General features: G+C 47.5%; 1 protein-coding gene across 1 annotated transcript in view; it reads right to left on the bottom strand.

Moving 5' to 3' along the window:
• Rasa3 (RAS p21 protein activator 3) overlaps positions 1-25649 on the bottom strand; it is a 113066-nt gene that overhangs the window by 47661 nt on the left and 39756 nt on the right. Inside the window, exons 2-3 of the mRNA XM_052162409.1 lie at positions 18071-18188; positions 655-758 (exon numbers count right to left, since the gene is read on the bottom strand). Of these exons, the coding sequence (XP_052018369.1) occupies positions 655-758; positions 18071-18188 (222 nt within the window). The remainder of the gene's footprint in view (positions 1-654; positions 759-18070; positions 18189-25649) is intronic.

Genomic DNA, 25649 nt, shown 5'->3' on the forward strand with positions numbered 1-25649 from the left:
TTCTATCACCTAGACTCCTCACATGACTACTGTGATACTATGACAGAGTATCAGGGTTGTGACCTTCTTGAAGCCACTGGGAAAGTGAGGCTCAAGCATGTCTGACTGGCCCCAAACCCTCCCCCCGGCCTTTCCATACCCCGACCTACCACTAGGCTGCAGTTAGGGATGACAGTGGCCTAGAGATGGTGAGGAAGGAAGGCTCACAGCCCACACTGCCCCGTGGTACCTGGGCAGGAGCTCCTGAAATTGGTCTAGGGACATTTCGGGGCACAGTGCAAGGCAGCCTTAAGGTGATGCCCAGAAGGCCCTGACAATGTGTTCTGGATATGAGATTCCAGTCTTATGGTCATCCACACACCAGGGCATTATCCGCACATCGCCCTGCATTATTGGGTCAAAAGGCAGGATGATTCGAGAGGCTGCAAACACCAGGCCAGGCCACACTGGCCAGCCTCCGACCTGGTCCCATCAGGAGCGACTCAGAGTCATACGGTCCTGTCCAGGAAGGCTTCAAATTAAGCGCTAATCTCCTAGTCATAAGGACAGCAAGGAGAGCGCTTAGGAGAGATTTGCCATTTCTCCCAGGATGAGACCCTGTTTGTAAAAGGAAGAAAACACCCATTTAAGTACCTACCATTTTTAAGTACCTACCTATGATGGAATCCCTTCGGAAAACATCTCTATCAAAAATGTAAAAGGACAGGTGGCGAAAACTCCGAGGGATTTCACAGTAAAAGTCCTCTCCGTAAAAGGGGCTAGACAAACAAACAAACAAACAAACAAAAATGCACATGGTTAGAATGTGTGTGGCTGAGTCCTCTCAAAGGCTGACACGCCCAGGGGACCGACTTGAACAGATCAGAGCGCTCAGTGCTGGGGCTGGGGGTGGGAGCCACTGGTCGGTAACAATCTCTGGTGCATGGATCCACATCTCTGGTGCATGGATCCACATGTAACGTCAACCCCAAGACTGTTACGGTGGCGTGACTGCAGCTGAGAGGACGGGGTAGTATTCATTGATGCTAAAGGAAAACCCACAGTGACGTTCAGATACGCTCCTTTCCCCAGAGACCTGCCTGTCCTTGGTTCCCGTATGGAGGACCCAGCCCCATGGCTGACTCCCACTGTTCCCAAGGCTCATCAGCCCCCTCATGAGTCACCCCACAGCTGCAGCAGCCCTGCAAATGGAAACTTAAAAATAAACCGACGATGTTCTAATTAAAGGGGCAGAAAGCCAGAGGGCTTTGTCACTAAACAAACTTCCCATTGTTCTGGGCTAGGAAAAACTTGCTCATGACACCAGGAGGAGGACACCAGACATGGAGACCTGCTTAGGAAACCCAGCGATGACTTCAGCACACACATGAGAGACTAACTTGAAATTAAATGTGATTCTAAAATCCGTGCATGGTCGTGGCTGAGCTCCAACACGGGGAGGGACTGCTTGGTTCACTGTGACTGTTGAAGAGGGAAACAAGGCAGCGTGCCACTGTCAGAGAGGCGGCAGGGGAGCACACGCAGGGAGGACCATTGGCACCCACGTACCTACCGCCTGCTCATCACTGCATACAAAATGAACTCAAAACACATGGCACACCAACCTAACGGCTAGGACTACAAACTTCTCAGAAGTCCATGGGGACAAATTCGTGACCTGGAGTTTAGGTAAAGATTTCCTAGCTATGATATCATAAGCAAGACTGCTCTTAAGAACTTGGTTAACTCAGACCATCAAAATGTAAAACATTAATTTAAGATGCCTGTGCTGAGACTGGACAGATGGCTCTCTGTATAGAATCTCTTGCTGCTTTGCCAGAAGGTCAGCTCTCAGTATTTACAATGGGCAGTTCACAACTGCCTATCACTCCAGCTCCAGAGGATCCAACACCCCTTTCTGGTCTCTCTGGGCACCTGAATGTACATGCATACACGTGCACATACATATACACACAATAAGTAATTAAAAATAAGTCTTTGAAAACTTTATGCTTTGAAATACATAATTAAGAGAGTAGAAATGACAACCTACAGAAGAAACTATCTGTAACTTGGTTATTGGACGATGGACTTGTTTTTTATCTAGAGTAGGAACACTGCATCTTGCTTAAGCCAAATGGCTAAGAAACATACAAAAAATGCCAAGTACCGTTAGCTGTCACGATCTGAATGTGTGATGTCTCCCCACAGGCTTATGTTTGAACACTTGATTCCCAGTTAGCAGTGCTACCTTGAGACCTTTGCCTAGACAGCAAAAGCGGGCTCCTGACAGCAGGCCTTGGAGTGATGCCTATTCCTAGTTGCAGACTGGGATCCCTGTTTCTTGATCTGCGGGATGGTGAGGAATGGCAACTTATTCTATCTGTATTCTGTCAACAGCAACGAAAAAAGGAGCTACGCATTGATGGTGGTGGGGAAATGCAGATTAAATCAGGAAACGCAGCATTACTTAATGTTCTAGCCTGGGCTCAGAGGAGCTCAGCACGCTTGCCTTCCCGACTCCATTTGTATGCAGCACTATAGTATAAACTGCCAGAAAGTTACATAAGAAACTACCTCTTCACCATGAAAACAAAACCCCCAAGGTGAAAATCTAAGAGACTGAAATTGCTTTGAGCACTTCAGGTAGTGAGAAGAATTAAAGCCAATAAGAGATATCATTTTATGGTTCATAGGAGCAGGATGGCCAAGGACTTCCCTCCAGAGTTTCTTAGGTTAACAATGCTTTGTAAGGAAATTGTACTTAGTCCCTGCATTCACGTGAGCCTTTGGTTCTCCTATATGTGTGCCAGACACAAATATAACAAGAAAGCAAGATCCTGTGTGAATCTCCTTAGCCTCTGTGCTCTTGAGACGAAACTCTTGAAACCACTGGAGAAGGAACCTGCAGGTCAGGAGGCCAAGTGTGTGTGTGTGTGTGTATACGCACGCATTCATGTATGAGTGTGAGCAGTCCTGCAATCCTACGTGTGTACTGTGGGTATAGTGTGTATGCACAGGCAGGTGTGAGTGTGTGTGGTACAGATGTGTGCAGATGTCTATGAGTACATGTGAATACTTATGTATGTATTATGCACTTATGCCTTTTTAAAAGATTTATCTATTTATTATATGTGAGTACACTGTTGCTGTCTTCAGACACTCCAGAAGAGGGTGTGAGATCTCATTATGGATGGTTGTGAGCCACCATGTGGTTGCTGGGATTTGAACTCAGGATCTCAGTAGTCAGTGCTTTTAACCGCTGAGCCATCTCTCCAGACCCCCACGTGTGCCTTCTCACATGTGGTTATGTAGTGATACTCTGGGTACAGCTGTGTGTCCACCTGCATGCATCTATGAGCCCATGAACTACATGTATGAGCCACGGACTTGCATGCCTCCCCACAATGCACTGCTTTTGTAGTGGAGCGAAGCCTGTGCACCTCTACACGAAGCCACAGATCCTGGAAAATGATGGGATCTTAAAACACAAGACAGCTCTTTATTTCTGTCTGTGAACATTCCGAGATGTGTCACTGTGGAAACAGCCCATGTTCCACAGGCTTTGGTCCAATTACAGAAAAACTATCATCCATCCAAAGACTCAAAGAATGGCGCAAAGAACAAGCCCAGACAGACGCTTTGCCACCCACTAAAAGCCTCAACAGCCACAAGCGCTACTAACTGGCTTGTTCAATGGTAAAACATCTGTCTGTCTGTTCTAAGTATGAAATAGTCCCTCTGCATATGCATAGACCCACGCCAACACCCAGGGATAGATGCTGAAGTCACTATTTGGGTTAAGACGCTTGAATATCCAACCCCCAGATCATCAGACATTTCTGTCCCTCCTAGGAAGCCTGTGGGGACCTCTGAGAGCCAGGCTCCGGAGATCGACCTTCAGTGCAATCCTTGGTTGGTCACAGCAAATCTTGCCACATCTAGGGTCCCACTGTAACCCACCTACTGAGAGGTTCAGAAGATGTGTTACTCAGCTCTCCATGACAAGAGTGGATCTCTGAGATGGCCACTTTACAAAGAGAAAGGGAATATTTTGGCTGAGACTTCTGCAGATTCCAGTCCATGATTGTTTGGGACGTTGTCCTGGGGCCAGTGTGAGACACGTCATGGCAGGGGCATGTGACAGCCAAAGTTTACTTCATGCCAGGAAAGCAAAAGGGAGAAAGAGAAAAGAACTGGGTTCTCACTGCTCAAACTGGGCTGTTCACACTGTGCTGCTCACACTGGTGTGCTCACACTGTGCTACTCACACTGGTGTGTTCACACTGTGCTGCTCACACTGTGGTGCTCACACTGGCTGTTCACACTGGGCTGCTCACACTGGCTGTTTACACTGGGCTGCTCACACTGGGCTGCTCACACTGGCTGTTCACACTGGGCTGCTCACACTGGCTATTCACACTGGCTGCTCACACTGGGCTGCTCACACTGGCTATTCACACTGGGCTGCTCACACTGGGCTGCTCACACTGGCTGTTTACACTGGGCTGTTCACACTGGGCTGCTCACACTGGGCTGCTCACACTGGGCTGCTCACACTGGGCTGTTCACACTGGGGTGCACACACCGGGCTGCTCACACTGTGCTGCTCACACTGGCTGTTAAAACTATGTATGCCCGCAATGACCTAAAGGTGTCCAGTAGGCCCAGAACAGCAGACAGTGAGCACGGTGTCTCACATCTTTTTGTAATTTTTTTCTAACAAGGTCAATCACCACAAATATTTTTCTTCTCTTATTTCATGCAATGTGTTTTTAGTTTGGGTGAGATTTTTATTTGTGTGTTTGTATGGGACAGGGTTTCACAATATAGCCCAGGTTGGCCTGGAGCTCACTGGGTAAGCCAGGCTAGACTTGAATTCACAGTGATCCTCCTGCCTTAGTTTTCTGAGTGTTAGATTATAGATGTATGCTACATGCTTGGTGTTCTCCTAGTCCATATAACGTTTAAAGTTGAATTTACTTCCTGGGAGTCCCCTAGAGACTCTGGGAATTAGGGTGGGACACTGAGAGCTGAGGGAAGGATTTTACTAACCAAGGGACCTACTGTGTACAGGCTTAGGAACCTGGCTCAACAGGGAAAGAGGGAGAGAAGGCGGGGGGGGGGGGGGGAGAGAGAGAGAGAGAGAGAGAAGAGGAGAGGAGAGGAGGGGAGGGGAGAGGAGAGGAGAGGAGAGGAAAGGAGAGGAGAGGGCGCACAAATGGAACTCCATATCTGAGGGGAATGGTGCCCACAGAGAACGAGGAGGTATAGTGCTGCAGAGCCTTGAGGGAGGGGCTCTTTGCTGAGCAGCTGCCCCTTGGAGCTTTGAGGTTTGAGCACTGCTAAAGGGAAGAGGCCAAGGGAGGCTGGCCTGGCAGAGCTGCTGTTTGTTTTCACAGGAGGCAAGGGTTTCAGAGAGAGAGAGACAGATCCCACATCCTGAATACAATATGCTCAGCTTTCTTTGACAGTTTGGGCCAGGTTTTGCTTTAACATTTATTTCTTTTGTATGTGCATGTGTATGTACATGTATATGTGCATATACACATATATGTTCATGTGTATGTAAATGTATATATGCACTGTATGTACATGTTTGTGTACATGTATATGTATACGTGCATGTGTATGTGCATGTATATGTGCATGTGTATGTGTATTGTATGTACATGTGCATGTGTATATGTGCATGTACATGTGCATGTGTATGGGAATGTATATGTACATGTGTGTGAGCATGTGTACATGTGCATGTATATATATATGCATGTACATGTGTGTGCATGTACATGTGTATATATGCATGTGAATGTGAATGTACATGTGCTTGTGTATGTGAATGTACATGTGCATGTGTATATATGCATGTACATGTGAATGTGTGTGTGCATGTACATGTTCATGTGTATATATGCATGTACATGTGTATGTATATGTGCATGTGTATGTGCAAGTGTGTGTGCATGTGTATGTGCATGTGTATGTGCATGTATATGTGCGTGTGTATGTGAATGTACATGTGCATGTGTATATATATGTGCATGTACATGTGCATGTATATGTGCATGTGTATGTATATGTGCATGTGTATGTGAATGTACATGTGCATGTGTATGTGCATATATATGTACATGTGTATGAGCATGTGTACATGTGCAATGGCGATCATGTGGAGATTAATGGACACCCTGGAGGCAGCCTTCACCTGTACCATGTTGGTTCCAGGAATCAGACTTAGGCTGTCAGGCTTGGTGGTCAGCACCTTTACTGCCTCCCCTATTCACAGTTCACTCAGGGTTTCAGACTCTTGACTTCTTTGTGAAAACCCGTAAGCCTTCCCACTGCCTATCACCCTGCCCTGTGGTCTCAGCCCAGTGAGAACCCAGTAGGACTGGCTTTCCCTCAGCATGGAGACTTGCATAGCATTGGGGACCCCCATCTGTGGCTAACAAGCACCCTCAAGGCATAAGCAAATGCTGCAGACACACGAGGTCAAGTCCAAGTGACAGCAGGATGTGGGGGTCAGCTGGGCAAGTCTCAGTGGGTTGCCCATTCCCTGGGGTGTGCATGGCAGAGTTCCTGCTCATGCCTGGCCACTGGGGCAGGGCAATGAGGTAGATGAGACACCAGGGTCGGTGGGTCAGCTCTTAGAAACAAAGTGCCCACACGGATATCTAGCCATGGTGCTGCTGTAAGCATTACTAAGAAGACCCAGGCCCTGAGTCACATCTCACCATTAGGACCGGTACAAACCAGTGTCACTATCTACATGCCAAATTGGAAATATAAATGAGGGAGTATAAATGGGAAAATAAATATAAATATGAACGAGAAATATAAGTGCAGCCAACTGCCCACCTCCTCTGCACCCCAGCCTGGCAATCTAGTCACAAACTGGACTTCCAGCCACTCTCTTGTGCAACAATCAACGAGATTTCCAAGACATCTGGATCGAGTGTTCCTGGAACTCCATGTACTGGAGACTCGTTCCTATTATGAAGTATTAAGAGGAATGTAATCTAACTATGGTGTTTAGAAGTGGGTCCTTTTGGCTATGATCAGTAATAGATAAAGAATGCTGGGCATCGTGACTTTTGCCTGTAATCCCTGCTACTTGCGAGTCTGAAGGATTATCAGTACCTGACCAACCTGGGCTATACAGTGAGGAATTGTCAAAACGAAGGAAGGAAGGAAGGAAGGAAGGAAGGAAGGAAGGAAGGAAGGAAGGAAGGAAGGAAGGAAGGAAGGAAGGAAGGAAGGAAAGAAGGAAGGAAGGAAGGAAGGAAGGAAGGGAGATAGGTAGGTAGGTCAGGAAGAAGGAAGGAGGGTCAGGAGGAAGGAAGGAGGGTCAGGAGGAAGGAAGGAAAGAAGGAAGATTAGATAAGGCCATGATCAAGCCCTGGCTAGAGGCACAGACCACACACATGGATTCCCACATATGCACCATGCCGGTGTGTCCCACCATGACACCTCTGCTGCCTGGAGACACTATCCACTCTACAGTCCACCTCAGGTAGGTCAGATAGTCCGTAAGAACAACCGGCATGCTGCCACCGCTCAAATCTCAAGTGGCTTCAGTTGTTATGTTTAGAATCCAGTTCCTGGTTGCTCAATAGCCACATGCGATCTGTGGCCACCAGACTCCCCAGAGAATGCAGAAGCAATGGACACTCAGAAGCACCTACGTCCCTCAGGCACCTGAGAAAACTCTCAGGCTGATCTGCGGAGCAAGAAATGGAGGGAGGCTTGCTTGGGCGATGGTTGGGATGGACTTTGATGTGGACATGGCGCCACAACCCTGCCTCTATCCAGAGACTGAGAAGGCAGAACTAGCAGCAGCTTTAAATCCTGCAGTAAGACTCCTGTCACAGAGGGTGGCCCTAGATGCTCTGGTCTTTGCTGAAGTTGTGAGACAGGCACCAGCGCTCTCCTCAGCGAGTGTGGGATGTCACTGAAACAGAGAGGTCTCTGCATGTAGCATGCCACAGTCACCAGGCACAGGAAAGGTGGCCCAGTCATACCCGCTCTGGCTGAGAGAGAGGCAGGTCACAGTGTGGGTAGCAGGGACTCCAGGCTGAGTGATAGGGACCGGAGTCAAACTGGATCATATGCCACCCTCGGGCCTACAGGCCAGCAAACCTCTCTTCAAAGTCACCCATATCCATGAAAGCATTTTTTTGGGCGACAAATTGATTCACAATATGATTTATGTGCAAATTTATAGAATTTCCCATATTTCACTCCTTTATATACTCTGGATTGGGGGGGGGGGGCTTTTGAAAACAGGAGCCACTCATGGGAACAAATAATTTCCTTCCATTTTAACAAACATTAAAAACTATCATTTTTTAAAAATGAGAAATAAAATCAAATTAAAAATAAAATTTAAAAAGAATGAAAATCTACTGAGGCTACATTGTTAAAAATATTTATTTTTAAGGCCTGGTCCATTATGATCGTGCATGCCTTTAATCCTAGCACTCGGGAGGCAGAGGCAGGTGAACACCGGAAGAGGAGTCCCCACATAGACGTCCACTGCTGAGAGGCCTGGGGTGCCAGACAGTGTTGAGGTGTAAGGTGACGGTTACAAGATCATCTTTTAGAAAAGTGCAATGTTCTAAAAGTGACCATGGTGAGGGCTGGACGAGCCTCCAAAGCCACAGAGTTGTGATTTTAAAACGCTGAATGATATGAACTGTCAATTATATATCTCAATAAAGCTATTTTTAGGACAAAAATATAGCCAGATGTCAGAAAGCTGGAAGCTAGAATGAACATTCTGGGGCAAGCCCTCCTAGAACACATACAGACAAAAAATGGAAATGGTTACAGATGGGTGCTAAAGGGAAAGTGGGGACTCCGTACACATTCTGACACAGTCCTGCTTTCCCTTAGCACCATGCCTACAGGCACCTTCAGGAGAGGCAAACATACCACCAGGGGCCAAGTGTCCCCTGGTCACCAACAGCCACCAGATTCCCTTACCATCAGCTTTCCAAGCTAGAAGCAGTGTCACAGTGAACACTCAGTGGATCTGCATGGCTCCTGTCTGTCCCCTCAGAACCGTGCTGAAGTGGGGCTGTAGGTGCAGAAGGCCGAGAGCCTCACACCTCACACCTCACACCTCACACACCACGGAGCCAGCTCACCCTGACCCAGTTAAGAGTCTGCTCTCACAGGAGTGTGGCTCTGACCCTGTGCAACACACCCCACACCTGTGGACAACTTTCTTCCTAGTGGCTGACCTGAGACATTCCACTCCCACCCCTGTCAGCAGCAGGACTCAAGACCTCTTCTGTCCTGAGGCATGAGTGTCCCAACTGTAATCACACAATGCCCATGAGAGAGACCTGGGGAGTGCTCCCGGCAAGGACCTCTGGGTGAGGCAGAGACACCCAGGCTGTGGTGAGTTGTATGCCAACTCTTCTCCTGGGTTAAGGACCAGGCTAGAAGCAGGAAGAACCAGGCATGTAGGCCCAGGCCCTCAACACCCCGTGCAGTGGCTTCTCTCGCCAATGGGAGTCAGCTTGTGTCCCTTCCTGGGCATCAGAGTTTAAAACATATTTTCAAAAGAAAAAGGAAGCAGGCTAAACCGGGGGAAGGACAGTCTCCTACCACCCCCTCCCAGGGCCTACCACCCCCTCCCAGGGCCTCCCTGTGGACAAAGCCTCCTTTCTGTGGCCCTCAAAGGGGCCCACAGTGAGAGTGCTTCTCCTCCCAGGCACCGCTGAGCCACAGTTGTGTCCACACAGGCTGCCTTTGTCCAGGTCACAGCCAGTGGCAGGAGAGGCATGGACTGCAAGCCAGGAAGCCCCCATTCCAGCCCAAGGGCTCCAGAAACCTCTTTCCCAATAAAGAAAAGACCCACAGGGAAAGGCTGGGCCCCTCTTCTCTTCTTTCTGTTTGACAAGAAGAAATTAATCTAGCCAGCAACTTCTGCCCCCGAGGCCACCAGAATGATAGACACACTGTCTTTTACCTCATCAAAAAGGATGAAGCCAGAGGCTCAAAGGAGTTTCACAGAATCAAGGAACTTTCATCAAGAAAAAGAAAAGCTGACAAGGGGCCATTATCTTCAAGTGAGGCCTCTGGCAGGAACCCTCTGAAAACTCCTCCTCTCCCTAATTTCTCCTTCCCCGCTTTCCCTACCGCCCCCTCCTCTGTGTGCCCTCTGAATCTTTTCTCTCACAGTCCCTCCAGCCTCCCCTCCCCCTCCCACTGCCCATAGGACTGGGCACAGGGCACACATAAGCCTCGCCTGAGACCTGCAGAGAAACCACCAAGTCCTCCTTGAGTCATTTCCCGACATCTATGCGGCCCCACCCCAGCCCAGCTGTTTGCTGCTTGCTGTGTGTGTGTGTGTGTGTGTGTGTGTGTGTGAGTGTGTGTGTGTGTGTGTACCTCGTGACAAGCGACATTGGTCATGTGAAATGATAGCGCTGGGTCCCCAGGGTCCTGCCTGGAGCAAGTTCCTGGACCTATTTCCCAACCTCGGATGTGGAGCTTGGGACGGGGACTTGAGAGGAGGGGCAGGACCCAGGAATCTGGGTGGGTCTCATCATGCCAGGTCTTTGTGCCCCAGTCTGAGAAGACTGGGACAAGGCCAGTCTCCAAGAGGACCTCGGGCAGAATCCATGTGACTCTGGGGCTCTAAAACAGCTGGTAGCCCCAAGGGCTGGAAACAGCTCTCTATGAAGACTCCAGCTTGTTTCTCAATGGTTGAACGTCCAGCTATGAAATAGGCACGGGGCTAATCACTAATTAAAAGCTAGATTAAACTTTCATTAAAGCCAACAGTATATCAAATGTCCCCCGCTGCAGGGCACAGAAGGGTCCTGTGAGGGCAGCGGCCAGTTCCAGAAATACCTCAGGTACCAGAGGACCTCAAGCCTGAGGGAAGCCTCTCCACTTACCCCAAATCTGCCTCTTCAGTCCCCTGGACTGGGATTCTTAAAGCTCCTAGGAACTTGCATCAAAGGTGCCAGGATGACAGAGCAGTCCAGATTCGACCACTGATGCTGAGATTGACCCTGGGGAACTGCTACCAGAACAGTGCAGAGAGAAAGGGGAGCACCAGAGACAGAACACCAACCGCGATGCCATCCAGTAAGAAATGAAAAAACTTCACTGGGGGTTCTCAGACCATTCACACGTCTGCAGACTGGGAACAGAGTGACCCTGAGGTCAGGTCATGGTGCTTTTATACCAGGCTAACTTCCTGCCTGGCGCCCCCTATGTCACAGCCTAACACCCCAGGGTTTTGGCAGGAAGCCTGCAGCAGACTGGCTGTGGGGTACCTATGTGTAGTCAAGACGCAGGCTGGGATTGGTTTATCTTGGAACTCTGGCACACGGATCCGCACATTTTCAAACTAAACACAGACCTGGTGAGAAGAACAGATGGGGTGGCTCACGACTCATGGCGTGAGGCCGGGGGATGGGAAATGTGACTTCTAGGACCAGGAAGCATGTGCCACCTGTGCCACCTGGAGTCTTGGGCATCAGGCAGGTATTGGGATAAAGTAAGCCTCTTGTTCCCATGTCTCTTTTCTCTTAGATGCCCCTTGTGCCTGCATGAGCCACAAGTCCATAGGAACTTGATGCTGCCACAGCAAGATTCCTAGAAAAACCCACCAACAAAGGGAGCAGCGAAGGGCATAGGAGGGAACTGTAATTCTTGGAGAAGCTCTCCACAGTTCTCCAAAAGAACAGGGGTGCCCAGTACAGAGAAAGAGAGTTGGTGTTGGGCACAGCTCCCCACAGTTTCCTGGGTCCCCATCAGTGACACACGTTGATAAGTCCCAACCAGGCCTGGATATTTAGAAAGAGGACTGTAGAAGCCGTTTAGGATTTGTGACACAGAAACAAACGGATGTTTCCAGCCAGCGGATGTCCACTGTGCAGGAGGAACCCCACATTTTGACACAGGTGTGCTCCTGGTTAGGGACAAGTGCCTACAGAGCTTGGGGACAAACTAGCTGAGGGTGTTGTTGCTGAAAGAGGGCTAAACAAGGGATCAGGAGTGGGGGACTTGGTGGCCCATCCACATGGGAATGCACAGTGGCTTTCTGAGGTGTTAAAGGCCCACCCTGGACTGGAGAAGTTCCTTGGGGTCATTATAAATGCAGAGAATTCTTAGGCTTTGTGCAAAAGACTCGGGAACTTCCAAGTGGGGCAGACCCCTGGAGAGACGGCACGACCAAATGGGAAAACTGCGGAGGGGCACAGCCCTTTTATGGCTCCCACAGGTAATTGGCTCTTAATGAGAGTAACTCCCTTCAGGATACCACAGACCCAAACCATTCCAAGATTAAGAAAACAGACACTTCCTTGGAGGTCAACTCAGATGTCTTTATGTGCACAACCCTTCTCCAGAACCCAGAATGGAGAAATCACAGGGGGAGAAGGCGTGGCAGGCAAAGGCCTTTCTTTATTCTTTTCTTTTCTTTTTTTTTTTAATTTATTTATTTATTATATGTAAGTACACTCTGTAGCTGTCTTCAGACACCCCAGAAGAGGGCATCAGATCTCATTACGGATGGTTGTGAGCCACCATGTGGTTGCTGGGATTTGAACTCAGGGCCTTCAGAAGAGCAATCAGTGCTCTTAACCGCTGAGCCATCTCTCCAGCCCCAGGCAAAGGCCTTTCTAAGTCAGGTGCAACCCTGCCTCCTGCTCTCTTGAAATGTCAGTCGCTTGTACTAGAACCACCGACTACAAGAGTATCTGTTTGAGAAGGATTAGGAGGTGTGGCCTCATTAGAGGAAGGAAGTGTGTCCCTGGGCTTTGAGGTTCCAAAAGTCAGTCAGTCTGTCTGTCTGTCTGTTTCTTCCCAGCCCCCCCCCCCCCCCCGGCTGTGGATCAGGATGTGAAGCTCTCAGGTAGTACTTCAGCCATATCTTTCTGCTTCCCACCATGATAAATGCTTTCTAAGAGTTGCCTTGGCCGTGGTGTCTCTTCACAGAAACAAAACAGTAACTGAGACCTTTTGTTGTCAGGATTAGGAGTGTCTCTTCCAGGTGAGACATAACTGTCGACATTATCACTTTCACTGGGGAGAGCAAGCCCCCAGTGTGCCCGTCCAAGGGTTGACAGTAGAGAAAAGGAATAGAGAGGAGGAAACTCTCTCAGCAACACTGGCTCAGTAGTGTGAACATGAACTGATGGGCCCATCAGGTCCCATCCATCCATGGGAAAGACATACAACATGGACCCTGAGAAAGCGTTCATATGAGTGGCAGAGGGGCAAAGAAACTCAGCTCTCTATCTCTGTCTCTATCTCTATCTCTCTCTGTGTGTCTGTCTCTGTCTGCCTCTCTGTGTGTCTCTCTGCCTTGCTCTGTGTCTCTGTGTCTCTTTGTCTCCCTGTCTGTCTCTCTGTGTCTCTCTGTCTCTGTCTCTGTCTCTGTCTCTCTCTCTGTCTTTCTCTCTCTCTCCATCTTTTTGCAATTCTGTGTGGCTCTGCCTTGAGTTGAGGCACACACCAGAACTCACGGGGAATGGACTTTGTGAGCACCTGTCTCTGGGGACCGTGCCCAGCTCCTGCAGCCCTCACCAGCTCTGCCAGGCTGTGTGTGTACAGTCAGAACACTCTTCCCTACTTTCCAGTTCAGACTTGCAGTTATGTGAGTCTTTGGTTCCTGCGACAACGCTGCCAAATCTCTATCTAATCTACAGGTTGATGCTGATGCTGGAGGGCACTGGAGAGCCATGGCGGATCTGTTCCTTTAGATGGATGCCAGGACGCTGTCTGTGGGGCAGCAGTCATGCTATGGGAATCGTGGAAGCTAGCTACAGGCTCTCAGTCTGGACCAGTGGGCCCCACTTGCTCCGCCCCACCACTCCACATCATCTCAGTAGCCACTGGATCTGCCCCTCCCATCTCTCACCTCAACAGCTGCTGCTGGGTCCTGGCCCCTCCTCCAAGGCCAGCCAGAACCAGAGCAGGGCTGAGGCCTATCATGTCTGGCTACTGTGTGCTCCAGTGAGCTGGGCCTCTGTCGCACTGCTAGCATTTCCCATTTCCTTCTGTTTCAAACTTCAGCTTCCTCTTCAGCTATGTCTATGAGCAACTTAAGTCATTCACCAAACTGTCTGTTTAAGTAGTCACACTATTCATTCCTACAGATGCTTCTTTAAAAAGGGTTCTTCCTAGCCTTCTGCCCTCCAGCAGTGTGTCCCTCCCTGTCTGTCGCTCCCACCTGGCAGCTAATCGCTCCAGCCATCCCTTCACACACACACACACACGCACACGCGCGCACACACACACACACACGCACACACATATGCTTACATACACTCATGCATACACAGACACACACATGAACACACATACATGCACACTTTCACATGCACACACACACATGCACGCACGCACTCACGCTTTCTTTGTAAACCTGCCCCTCCTAGCTCACACTCCTTGGAACTTTATACAGGAAAGTTCTTTCAGACTTGGACTGACAGAGATGACTACTTGTGCGTTGATGGGCACATCATTGCCATCCACATGGTGGATGCTGACCCAGTGCTGACCTAGATCACATGATTGTGGCTTTCAGGCCACAGACGGGGACTCAGCATCAGGTTGAACAGTACCTGCTGTGCTTCGCTTCTTCCTCAAGTCACATACACGTGGCCCAGTGCGGTCCTGAGGGTGCCAGTCTGAAGGCCTGTTAATGTGAGGAGGGCTGCTTGGCTACAAGTAGCCACATACACCCATACCTGAAGCTCCTGTCAGTTCTGCCTGTGCCCTCATCTACCAATTAGAACAAAAAACAACAAAAAGACAGCCACTCCTCAGCAAGCATATTCCATCAGCAGCCTGAAGCAGGATGGGAAGGAAAAAGAGCCCCTCACCCCAGAGTCTGACGGGAGTCTCTCACCAGATGAGAATTAAAAGTTCCAGGATCATTAAAACTTTTTCTGTGAATGTTGCAAGCAGAGAGACAATATTTCTTTCATATAGAGATATCTCAAATAAGAACATTTACATAGTGACAAACTTTGAGAAGCAAGGGCACCACCCATTAAATTTACCAGTAAATTGGTACTGTAGAGGCAACACAGGCACATGAAAAATCCTATCAGGAAAACAGGATGCAAGGAGTAGATCAGACCACAGAAGGATGCAAGCCCCTCCCACGAGGGAGAGGACACCAAGCATGGTGGTGACCCCAGGAGCAATCGTCTGACCCCTGGTGTGTACCAAACACTGAGAGTCTTTCTGGTCTTCCCAGGATCTCTATCTTGGCTTGATCACCACTGTTGACATGGCCTACTAGAATTGCTGTCTGTCCATCCACCTGTCTGGACCTGCACCGTCCGTCTGTCCCCACCTCCACTCATCTGGGCTAGGCACTCCCTTCTTGTCACCTCATTCCTGTGACTCAGTCCTGATCTTGCAGCCTGATTCTCCTGTACCTCACTGAGTGTCACCCTGGTTTGTTATTATACTGATAGACTTATTTTTACTTTTTATCAGTTTCCCTGTTCTCAAGACTTCTGAAACCCTATGAACTCTGCTGCAGTGCAGATACATACGTGCATACATACATGTATGCATGAATACATATACATATTCATATATGTGGTATAATATGTAATGAGTAATCTGAGAGTTAATATTAGTAATTGAGATTAGAATAAAAGAATCTGTGTTCACCTCCATCAGGGCTAAATGGAAATATCTAGTAAATTGTTGTCACCAAAACCTGTCTGAATTTATTACTGTTCAACACGTACTTACATTGTATACGTCCCTGAAGTAGCATCTTCAGGACTCGACCTTTTGAAATGGAACTGTAGAAGCCACCAAAAGCACACATTGCAAAGCCACTTTGACATGACTCTTGAGACGCCTACACTACACATAGGTATATGTTACCCTTTCCCAAAGTATGTCTCTGTTAACATCAGAGCTGACACATAAGTTAAAATCTCTTTCTAGTAAGTTCTAATCCTGCCTCACACTGATTTGTCTGAGAATTCAAAGTCAAAAGTTCTGGCTTGACCCAAGTAGAAGTCTCTGAAAAGATCTTCTTAGGTGGCTAGAAAAAGTAGCACACTCTTTCTAACCCCTACCCAACTGCTACTGACATCTAAGGTAGGGAATCAACCAAGAAAACAGAAGTCAGGACCGGAAAGATGGCTGGGGGTCAGGGAAGGGCTTTCCCCAAACCTCACCATTTGAGTTCAAAACTGGGACCCACATAACCAGTTCCCACCAGTTGTCCTCTGACTTCCACTCATGTGTCCCCCTCCCCCAGCATGCATTTATCATGTAATTAAACAAAAACAGCCCAGACGAGAGCGTACTAAAGCTGTCTGTAGGGAGAGTACCTGCAAGGGATCGCCGGCTGTGAGGTGGGGCACACTTGAGATGTACTTCATAGTCATCAGTTCAGGGGAGCAACAGATCTGGGGCTCACTGTAAATAGGGGCCTGACCTCCTAAGGGCTGCTTTCACTACCCATCGCCTCTGTTTGGTGCTACCCATATCCGGAGCACCATGTCTAGGCTCCTAATTAGGAACAACGATTCCTGCTTCTAAACCTGCCAGTGCCTGGAGAGCAGCCATCACCTGCCCGTCAGAGGGGTCCCAGGCAGACATCCTTTCTGATGACTTTACAACACTGCCATGGTCCCCAGGGCATATTGATGGGCACAGTGCTCAAACAGGAACATGCTCAGGTATCCATGGGTGATGGGAGGGTAACACAACACCATTTTTCTAGAGTAAAAATTACCATCCCAGCATCTTCTTCACCGACCCCCACAAGACATTCAACAGACTTTACTCCTGACAGTATTTTTCAGGGTTTGTTTTTTTTTTCTTTTTAAAAAAATCTAAAGTGTGCATAAAAAACATAAAAGGACACAAACAGCCGTAACCATGGGACCTCGGCGGGGTGGTTTCAAGGCAGACAGAATGGATACAGCATCCACCTCCCTTGGGGCGGGTAACATTAATGGTTTTCCAAAAATTCAACTCATTAAGTCATCAGGACGCGCTGTTTGCTGCCACTAGGCAAGGATATAATTCAGCTGCTAAAAATGCTCTTAAAATCAGAATAGTGTTTCGAGACCACACAACCCATAATTGTAAACCCAAAAGGTGGAGCTCCTGGCTCCAGCTTGTCTCCTTTGATCTTGAAGAACCGTGAGGGAGGCTGGTGCGCCTGCCTTGATGATATCCTTGGCTCCCTTACAGTAAGTACACGGCCTCCTAGCTATTTCCTCGCTCACTCTCAGATCACTGCTAATGTCACTTCCTGTCCCCACATGCTCCTAGACACAGCACAGACTCTCCTTAGACTGGGAGGTTATTGGCAAAGCAAGGTCTGAGCCCCAGGATGCTGAGACAGATATCCACGCTAAAAATTCATCCCAACGGCGAAAGCTCGTATCCTGGACCTCAAGCTCACGAGTTACAGGTCCTGTCTCATTTTCTTCAGCTCACCCTCCCTTGCTCAAAATGTGCCAATAAATGCCTTCTGGATCTTTCTCCTCAGTTTATAGCTCTGTGTACAGAGCATGTGTTACTTAATTTTTTTTTTTAAAGAAATGTGGTGCAGGAAGAGGAAGCTTTAACATATTTCCTCTCTTAAAATTCTCACTTGAACTCTTAATGCAAACTTTAAAAAAAGAGAGAGAACTCTGCAGATATGAATGTTTTGCCTACATAGATGTAATGGGCATGCCCAGTTTCCAGAGCCCAGAAAAGGGGGCCATTCCCTGGAACAGAAGGTTAGGATGGTGGGGAAGCCACCTGTGGGTACTGGAGGCGAAGCCCAGACCCTCTGCAGGAACCGGGAACTCTCAACTTCTTAGTCAGTTCTCCGGCCTCACCTGCAGGCTCGCTTGAGAAGTCCCTTTCAAGTCCAGGGAGAAAGGTGTGGCTCCAAGAGTTTCCCATAGTTCAGGGCCCTGGCGATCAGGAGAGAGGTGCCTACTATAGCCTACACCAGAATCCCACAGGTATTTCTTCATATGAAAACCTCACATGTACAGCCTGGAACTCAGAATCCAATAAATAAATAAATAAAAACCAAATAAGTAAGAACCGAATAAAAAGGAGCAGTGGGCATTACCAGAGTGACTTCTCTACAATTTTGGTCCGGAAGACTTCCTCCTGGTCCAGGTTCACGGTGCAGTAGCAGTCTCTCATCTTGTTTGGCCCCGGGTAGGAAGGAAGATTCTTGGCTTCACCTAATGAGTCAATGAGACAGACACCACCTTAGCACAGACTGCTCAACACCCTCGTAGTCACACACATCGTCAAGCCCCACACAACAGCACAGTCGTCGGCCGTCACTTCACCTTGTACACTTGCTCGCTCTTCTGTGGTCTGGCTTTCTGAAAAGTCTAGAATTGTCTAGAATTATGTTTGCCACACACGAATCCACCCCTAGAACAAACGAGAAGGTGTACCACCCGGAGTCTGCTTTTCCCCTTAGAGTATCCAGGCGCCATGCTTTTCCCCTCAGAGTATCCAGGCACCTGCCTTAGGATGCAAGACTGGTGTGTGTGTTTGCCCACATTGGTCCCTTCCGTTTATAAAAACTTTAATCAAGGGGTAAGACACACAGAGTGCAGTGCCGTAGCCATCTCTGAGTATAGTAAATAGGGTAAGCGTGATCACACCACTGTGTGCAGCACCTCCGTCCACCATGGTCTCTTTGAATATTTACCCCTTTCAGCAGAGCCTGCCACACCTCCCTCATGTCTCCTGCACCTCCCAGCTCCCAGCATTCTACTTCCTGCCTCTGTGTCACTGACAGCTCTGTGTCGCAGGCAGCTCTATGTCACTGACAGCTCTGTGTCACCAACTGCTCTGTGTCGGTGATGGCTGTCGCCGACGGTTCTGTGTCACCGATGGCTCTGGGGGCTGCCCCTGTGAAACCATGCCTATCTTCTGTGACTACCTTACTTCACTTAGCCTGCTTCTAAACTGTGGGATGCTATGGTGTAGATGCAGAATGTCCCCAAAGACTCATAGGATATAGGGTTGGTCTCCAGGGTGGCACCACGGGTTAATGATGTAGCCTTTGGGAATGGGAGGCTTTGGATAGGTCTTGAGAATGTGCCCTTGAAGGGTTGTGGGACTCTGGTCTGTCCTCTCTCTTTTGCTTCCTGGCCATGAGGTAAGTGTCACCAGTGTCATGGTCATCCCCCTAGAGGCCCAAAGCCATGGATCCACCTATAACCTCCAAAACTGCAGAACAATGTATGATTTTCTTCCTTTGGGGGCTGAATACCAACCCATGTTTGCACAGACATTTTGTCCATTCATGTGTTAAGTGGCTTTTTATGTTTCATTTTATTATTATGGCCAAAATAGCAGGAACCACAAAATTAAAATATAAAGTCCAACTATGATTTGCCAGTTGGGAAAAAAGTCTGGAAGGAGAAGCCTGCTCTGGCCCCTGTTTCTGTAGCATGGGCCCTTCTTCCTCTCAGAAGCCCTACAAAAGTTCTGAATGTGTTTAGAGATTGCGGGAGCTTCTGAGGCAGCCAGGGCCAGCACGCACTACAGGGCTTTCCTGCCATACTACAGCTACCTGCCCATAGATACATCTCAGAGGGTTTCCAAACCTAGCCATTAGCTCTGGGAATAGAAGCACAGAACAGCTCAGCACATGGCCCAGCCTATGGGTGAAGGACACAAGTAACAGTTTCCATCCTAGACACTGGCACCCATCAAAGCTCAGTCAGGTGAAGAAATACCGCTGAAACTCCCTTGCCTTCTAAAAGGCCTCTATACCGTCTGGCCCATTTTGGTCCTAAAGGGATCTTGTACCAGATGCCCATGAACAGCAGTCCACTGGTATAAAGAGAGGCAGGACAACACTCCATCATATCAGCATAAGAGAAGAAGGGAGGTTGAAGACTCCGTTTCCAATGTTCTGCTGTTGCATAGCAATTTCTTAAAAGTTAAAAGCTTCTATCCTGGAAAGATGTTCCTTAACACATAGAAAGTTCTAAAGGGAGGCTCATTAAAACTCAGGAAGTAAACAACTCACAAGTCTCAGGAAGTCCCTGAAACTTACCAGAATTACAAAGTCCCTCTCTCCCCAAGATTATATAGCCAGGTCTGCTTAAAAGAAGCTTTCCCAGTTATTGAACTGTAAATCCTGCAGAGATCTTCAGGTTTCCAGCTTTTGTGAGTTGCCACCCATGATTGGGCGGGCTTTTGTTGATTCAGTTGCTTTGAGTTGTTTCTGCTTTTGTACATAACCCCTCATCCATATTACTTTAAGTAAGCCCAGTAAACTCAAGCTGGATTTTGGTGATATCAGTACTTTAGTCTGTCATTAGCTGACTACTAGGTGAGTAAATATTTGTTCATGTCTTCCCTGGAGTCGTGCTAAAAACAGCCAGCAAAACATGACCACTTTATGTCAGTATTGACAAGCAACACGATCAACCAAGCCATGGCTGAGTTCTACACTCAAGGCTGGGTCTACAGCACCAAACAGTCTTCTCCTCCTCAAAAACGATCAGGCATATGTGCTCAGCTTTTCTGAGACAAAGAATTCAATCAGAAATATACCAACCTACAAACTGGTCAACTAAAAAGTCCACAGAGCATCTAGCTCACTTTTAAATTTTTCACTAAGGTTGTTCTCCTGAGCCATGGAATGAAGGAGGTTAGTAAGAGTTTCTTCTAATGAGCAATATTTTTTTATATTGCATTTTCTTTCCAATGACCTGTGTTAACACATGTTATCTCTTGGAGCTGCCCACAGGTCTTAACATGCACGAGGGTGTTTCAACAGCGGGTGGATAGAGTCTGTTTGGAGGCTCAGTTACCTCTATCCTGAGAAGACAAGGCGCTATGCTCTAAATCTGACCATTTCCAAGATCTTGGAGATTTTTTCATGTGGGGGTGTTGGGGAGCTTCACTCTAGTAGGTGAATGCTCTACCACTAACCTCCATTCCTAGCCCTCTTTTTAGGGCTAAGTTGTTTTGCTAAGTTGTGTAGGCTGGCCTTGAGTTTGTGGTCAGCCACCTTAGCCTGCTGAGTAGCTGGGATTTTAGTTCTGCACCACCAGCCCATCAGACCCTGGAGTTAAAGGCCCACTGAGGAATCACCTATGGCCAATAGTGGTTCAGAGGAAAACCATAAGCAATGTTTCTTGCAGCCACTCTCAGCCTAGAAACACAGCTCTCCCCAAATGCCCACTTGTTCATGGGCAGACTCAAGACATGACCAACCTATCTGAGGGTAGTAGAGCTGAGCCCAGCCTTCACGCGTCAGGAGACCAAGCTCTGATGGCTTCCCAAGACATGACCGCCTCACGTCACAGACATCACGTCACAGACATCACAGCAGTCTTAGACCACATACATCGCCTTGGGGTCCACAATGAATTCACAGGCAAGGAAAGGTTCACAGCTTCTACACGGAGCTACGCTCCAAGCATAGCTGGCCTTAGAGGAGCAGTGCAGCTCCTCGACATGGACTCTCCATCCCAAGCTCTGGTTGGAGACCAAGGGCTCCTCCAGAGTTCACAAATTTTGAGCTGAGAAATCCAGTGATTTCTACCACTACCAGCTTCCTGGCAAACACCTTTATGATGCGAATTAAAGCTTCCCTTTCCTTCGGATTTTAACTGTTTTTTCTTCCCTGTTTTTATGTCTAGGTTTCTTTTTGTTTGTGTGAGCATGTGTTTTTACAATGAGTACACAGTGAGGTGTAGATAGTTTGTCACCAGTTACCTTGTTTCTTGAAAGACAATGTTTTTTGAAAGTCCAGTGGGAGATGGATTTGGGTGGAAGATACAGAACTGGTGGCCTGCTCATTATCCATAGAATGTCAAAAGAAGAGAGACTGCAACTGTGTGTCCCTAGAAGGGAGTCAGTAGGGTTCACTCACTACCATCTCCATGAATCCCACTTAGAAGGGGTAGAAACGTTCTGGTTGCTATGACAACAGCAGCACCAGACAACAGATGAGTGTCCTGAGCCACCCTTTAGCAAGCCACTCTCCCCAGGTAGACAAGAACAGTTACACAACTGCCTGTGCACTTCCCCTGGGGTCCCTAGATTTAGAAGCTCAGTCTGCATCACAAAGTACCAAGAACAGTGAGTTACCCCGAGTAAGCACATACGGCATAGTGACAACAGGCCACCTGGCCACCAGATATCAATGGCACATAGGATGCTGATGTCCAAGTGCCTTTCTGAGCCTACGGTACCTTCTCCATCTCCTCCCAGACTGCATGTGCTGCTTTTCCTTTTTCAAAAGTTGCCATATATTTCTGCACAGCATTGGTTTGCCTAAAAACAATTATGTATTATGTATTATATATTTTGATGATATTCACTCCCCAATTTTAGCCCTCTCCTTAGTGGCCCTCTTCTCCTCTTCCCATTAGTCTTATGTCACCTTTCAATCTACCTTCAGCTTTCAAGCATATACATATACATCATATACATATACATCATATACGTATACATATACATCATATACATATACATCATATACATATACACATACATATACATATACACTTGTGTGTGTGTGCATGTGTGTCTATGTATGTATTACATATACCGTAATGTATGTATGTAAATATACCGTAGGATCTACAAATAGGAGGAAACATGATGGTTGTGGTTTGGATAAGAATGACCCCCATAAAGCAAGGCAGTGGTGGCACACACCTTTAATCCTAGTACTTGGGAGGCAGAGGCAGGCAGATTTCTGAGTTCGAGGCCAGCCTGGTCTACAGGACAGCCAGGGATATGCAAAGAAACTCTGTCTCGAAAAACCAAAAACAAACAAAAAAAACCCCAAAACAAACAAACAACAACAACAAAAGAATAACCCCCACAGGCTCACAGATGTGAATGCTCAATTATAGCATTATTTGAGAGGATCAGGAGGTGTGACTTTGTCGAAAGAAGTGTGTCACTGGGGGGAGGGCTTTGAGGTTTGAAAAGCTCAAATCAGGCCCAGTGTCTCTCTCCTCCTGCTGTCCGTGGGTCCAGATGCAGCCCTCTCAGCTCCTCCTCCAGCACCATGCCTGCCTACATGCCACCATGATGACAGACTGAACCTCTGACCCTGTAAGCCAGCCCCGATGAAATGCTTTCCTCTGTAGGAGTTGCTGTGGTCATGGTGCCTCTTCACAACAGCAGAACACTGACAGCATCCATCTGTCTGTCTGTCTTAACATGAGGGTCTCCGGTCACATCCACCTTCCAGCACCTAACAGAAGTTCACTCTTCTTTATGGCTGAATAAAACTCCACTGTACATATATACAATTTCTTTATCCATTCCCTGCTGATGGGCATTTAGGCTGACCCCGTGACCCGACAATTAAGGACAGTGCTGTAGTAAGCGTGGGTGTGAGCAGGCATCCCTGTGATGTGTCCTCTCGGTCCTTGGAGTGGGACAGCTGGGTCACAGGATGGTTCTGAACCTCCATGGAGCCTGGACAGACCTGCACTCCCATTGCAGTGCATAAGGGCTCCTTCTCCTCCACATCCTGGCCAGAATCTGGTTTTCATCTGAGTGGCAGGCAGTCTGACTGTGGCAAAGTGAAATATCAGTGTGGTGGTAGTTTGTTTCCCTGAGGGCTGAGGGCTGCCTCCTCATGTTTATTAGTCAGTAGTGCTGGACAATTTGAGAGCTGTGTGCTCATTTCATTAGCCCACACATTAACTGGACTGTTTGGTTTTCTGGTATGTGTGTGCATGTGTGTATGCATGTGCATGTGTGTATATGTGTGTGTATGTGTTTATGTATGTGTATATGTATGTGCATGTGTGTATATATGTGTGTTTATGCATGTGTATATGTATGTGCATGTGTGTATATATATATGTGTATGTTTAAATTCTTTATACATCCTAGATAATAATCTTTTATCATATCTATATCCTATAAAGATTTCTCCCTATTCTGACGGCTGACTCTCCTCTTAATAATTGTTTGCTTTGCTGTGCAGAGGCTCTTTAATCTCACACAGCCCTGTTCATCAATTTTTGGCATTCTTACTAAGCTGCTGTGATCCTTCTCACAAAGCCTCTGGCTGTGCCTGTGTCTTAAAGTGGTTTCTTAGAACAGCCACCTAAGGGAGGACATCCCTTAGGTGTCCTCACTGCTATTGCGAATAGGACCGCTTTTTAAATTCCTTTCTTAGCATATTTATTATTGTTACATAAAAAGCTACTGACTTCTGCATGTTAATTTTGTGGCCTTTACCTTACTGAGAGCGTTCACTGAGAGTGTCTTAAAGTGGTTTCTTAGAACAGCCGCAGGTTCTGGGTTCTAATATTACCACCTTTGGCCCGTTTGGGGTTGATTTTTTTAAACAGGATGAGAGATCTGCCTTAGCTCTCCTATACCCAGAGATGTCCGGTTTTCCTGGAACTGTTGGTGAAGAGCTGCTGTTTTTTGTTTTTGGCACCTTTGCCAAAATGCACACAGCTGGAGCTGTGTAGGTTTATGTCTGCGAACTTGAGTACTGTTTTTTTTTTCTAGTTCTGATTAATATTGTCATTGGGAATTTTAAGAGAGTTTTAACATTTAAAGATGACATAAGACTAATGGGAAGAGGAGAAGGGGACCACTAAGGAGAAGAGCTAAAACTGGAGTGAATATAATCAAAATGCACGTGTGTGGCTGAATGCATCTGTGTGCAAGAATGTAGTGGCCAGAAGAAGGTATCGTATTCCCTCAGAGCCTCAGGTATAGGCATGTAAGGGACAGCCAGCTTGATACATAGGTCCCGGATCTGACCTCTGGTCCCCCATCATCACACAGCAAATCTCTGAACAGCTGAGTCAGCTTCCCAGCCCCCACTGGTGTCTCAATGGGGATTGAATTGAGTCTATTGATTCTTTTGGGCAATACAGCCACTCTTCACAACGTTAATCCTGCCAATCCATGAGCACAGGAGGCCTCTGAACCTTGTGTCCTCTTCAGCTTTGTTCTTTGGTGTCTTTAAGGTTTTGTTGTAAAGGTCTTTTAGCCTGTTGTCAAGTTCATCCCTTAGGTGTCCTCACTGCTATTGCGAATAGGACCGCTTTTTAAATTCCTTTCTTAGCATATTTATTATTGTTACATAAAAAGCTACTGACTTCTGCATGTTAATTTTGTGGCCTTTACCTTACTGAGAGCGTTCACCAGCCCTGAGAGCTTAGCGGAGTCCTTTCTGTTCTTCTGAACAGAATCACATTCTGTGCAACTAGAGATAAATTTTGTCTCACATTGGAATCCCTTGTTCCCTTCTCTCATCTTACGACGCTCGCTGAGACACCGGAGACGATATTGATAAGAGTGGAGACAGTGGATGCCCCTGCCTTGTCGCCCATTTCAGTATAACTGCTTTGAGTTCCCCATTTAGTAAAATGTGTATATGAGCTCAACACAGAGCCTTTATTATGCCGAGGTGTTATCTTTCAACTCCTTGTTGAAGGTTTTTGATCAAGGAGGGATGTTGAACTTTATCAAGAGTCTTTTCTGCATCTATTGATATAGTCCTACAATTTTTTTCTTTGCGACAGTTAACGTGATATAGTATATGTATTGATTTGTATATTTTGAAGCACCCTTGCATTCTTGAAGTGAAGCCCACTTGGTCATGGTGAACGACACCTTGATATACAGTCAAGTCCAGAAGTATTTTATTGCCTTTGCGTTGGCATTCCCCA

This window comes from Apodemus sylvaticus, chromosome 18 (genome assembly GCF_947179515.1).
Source record: "Apodemus sylvaticus chromosome 18, mApoSyl1.1, whole genome shotgun sequence".
In the NCBI taxonomy this organism is placed as follows: domain Eukaryota; kingdom Metazoa; phylum Chordata; class Mammalia; order Rodentia; family Muridae; genus Apodemus; species Apodemus sylvaticus.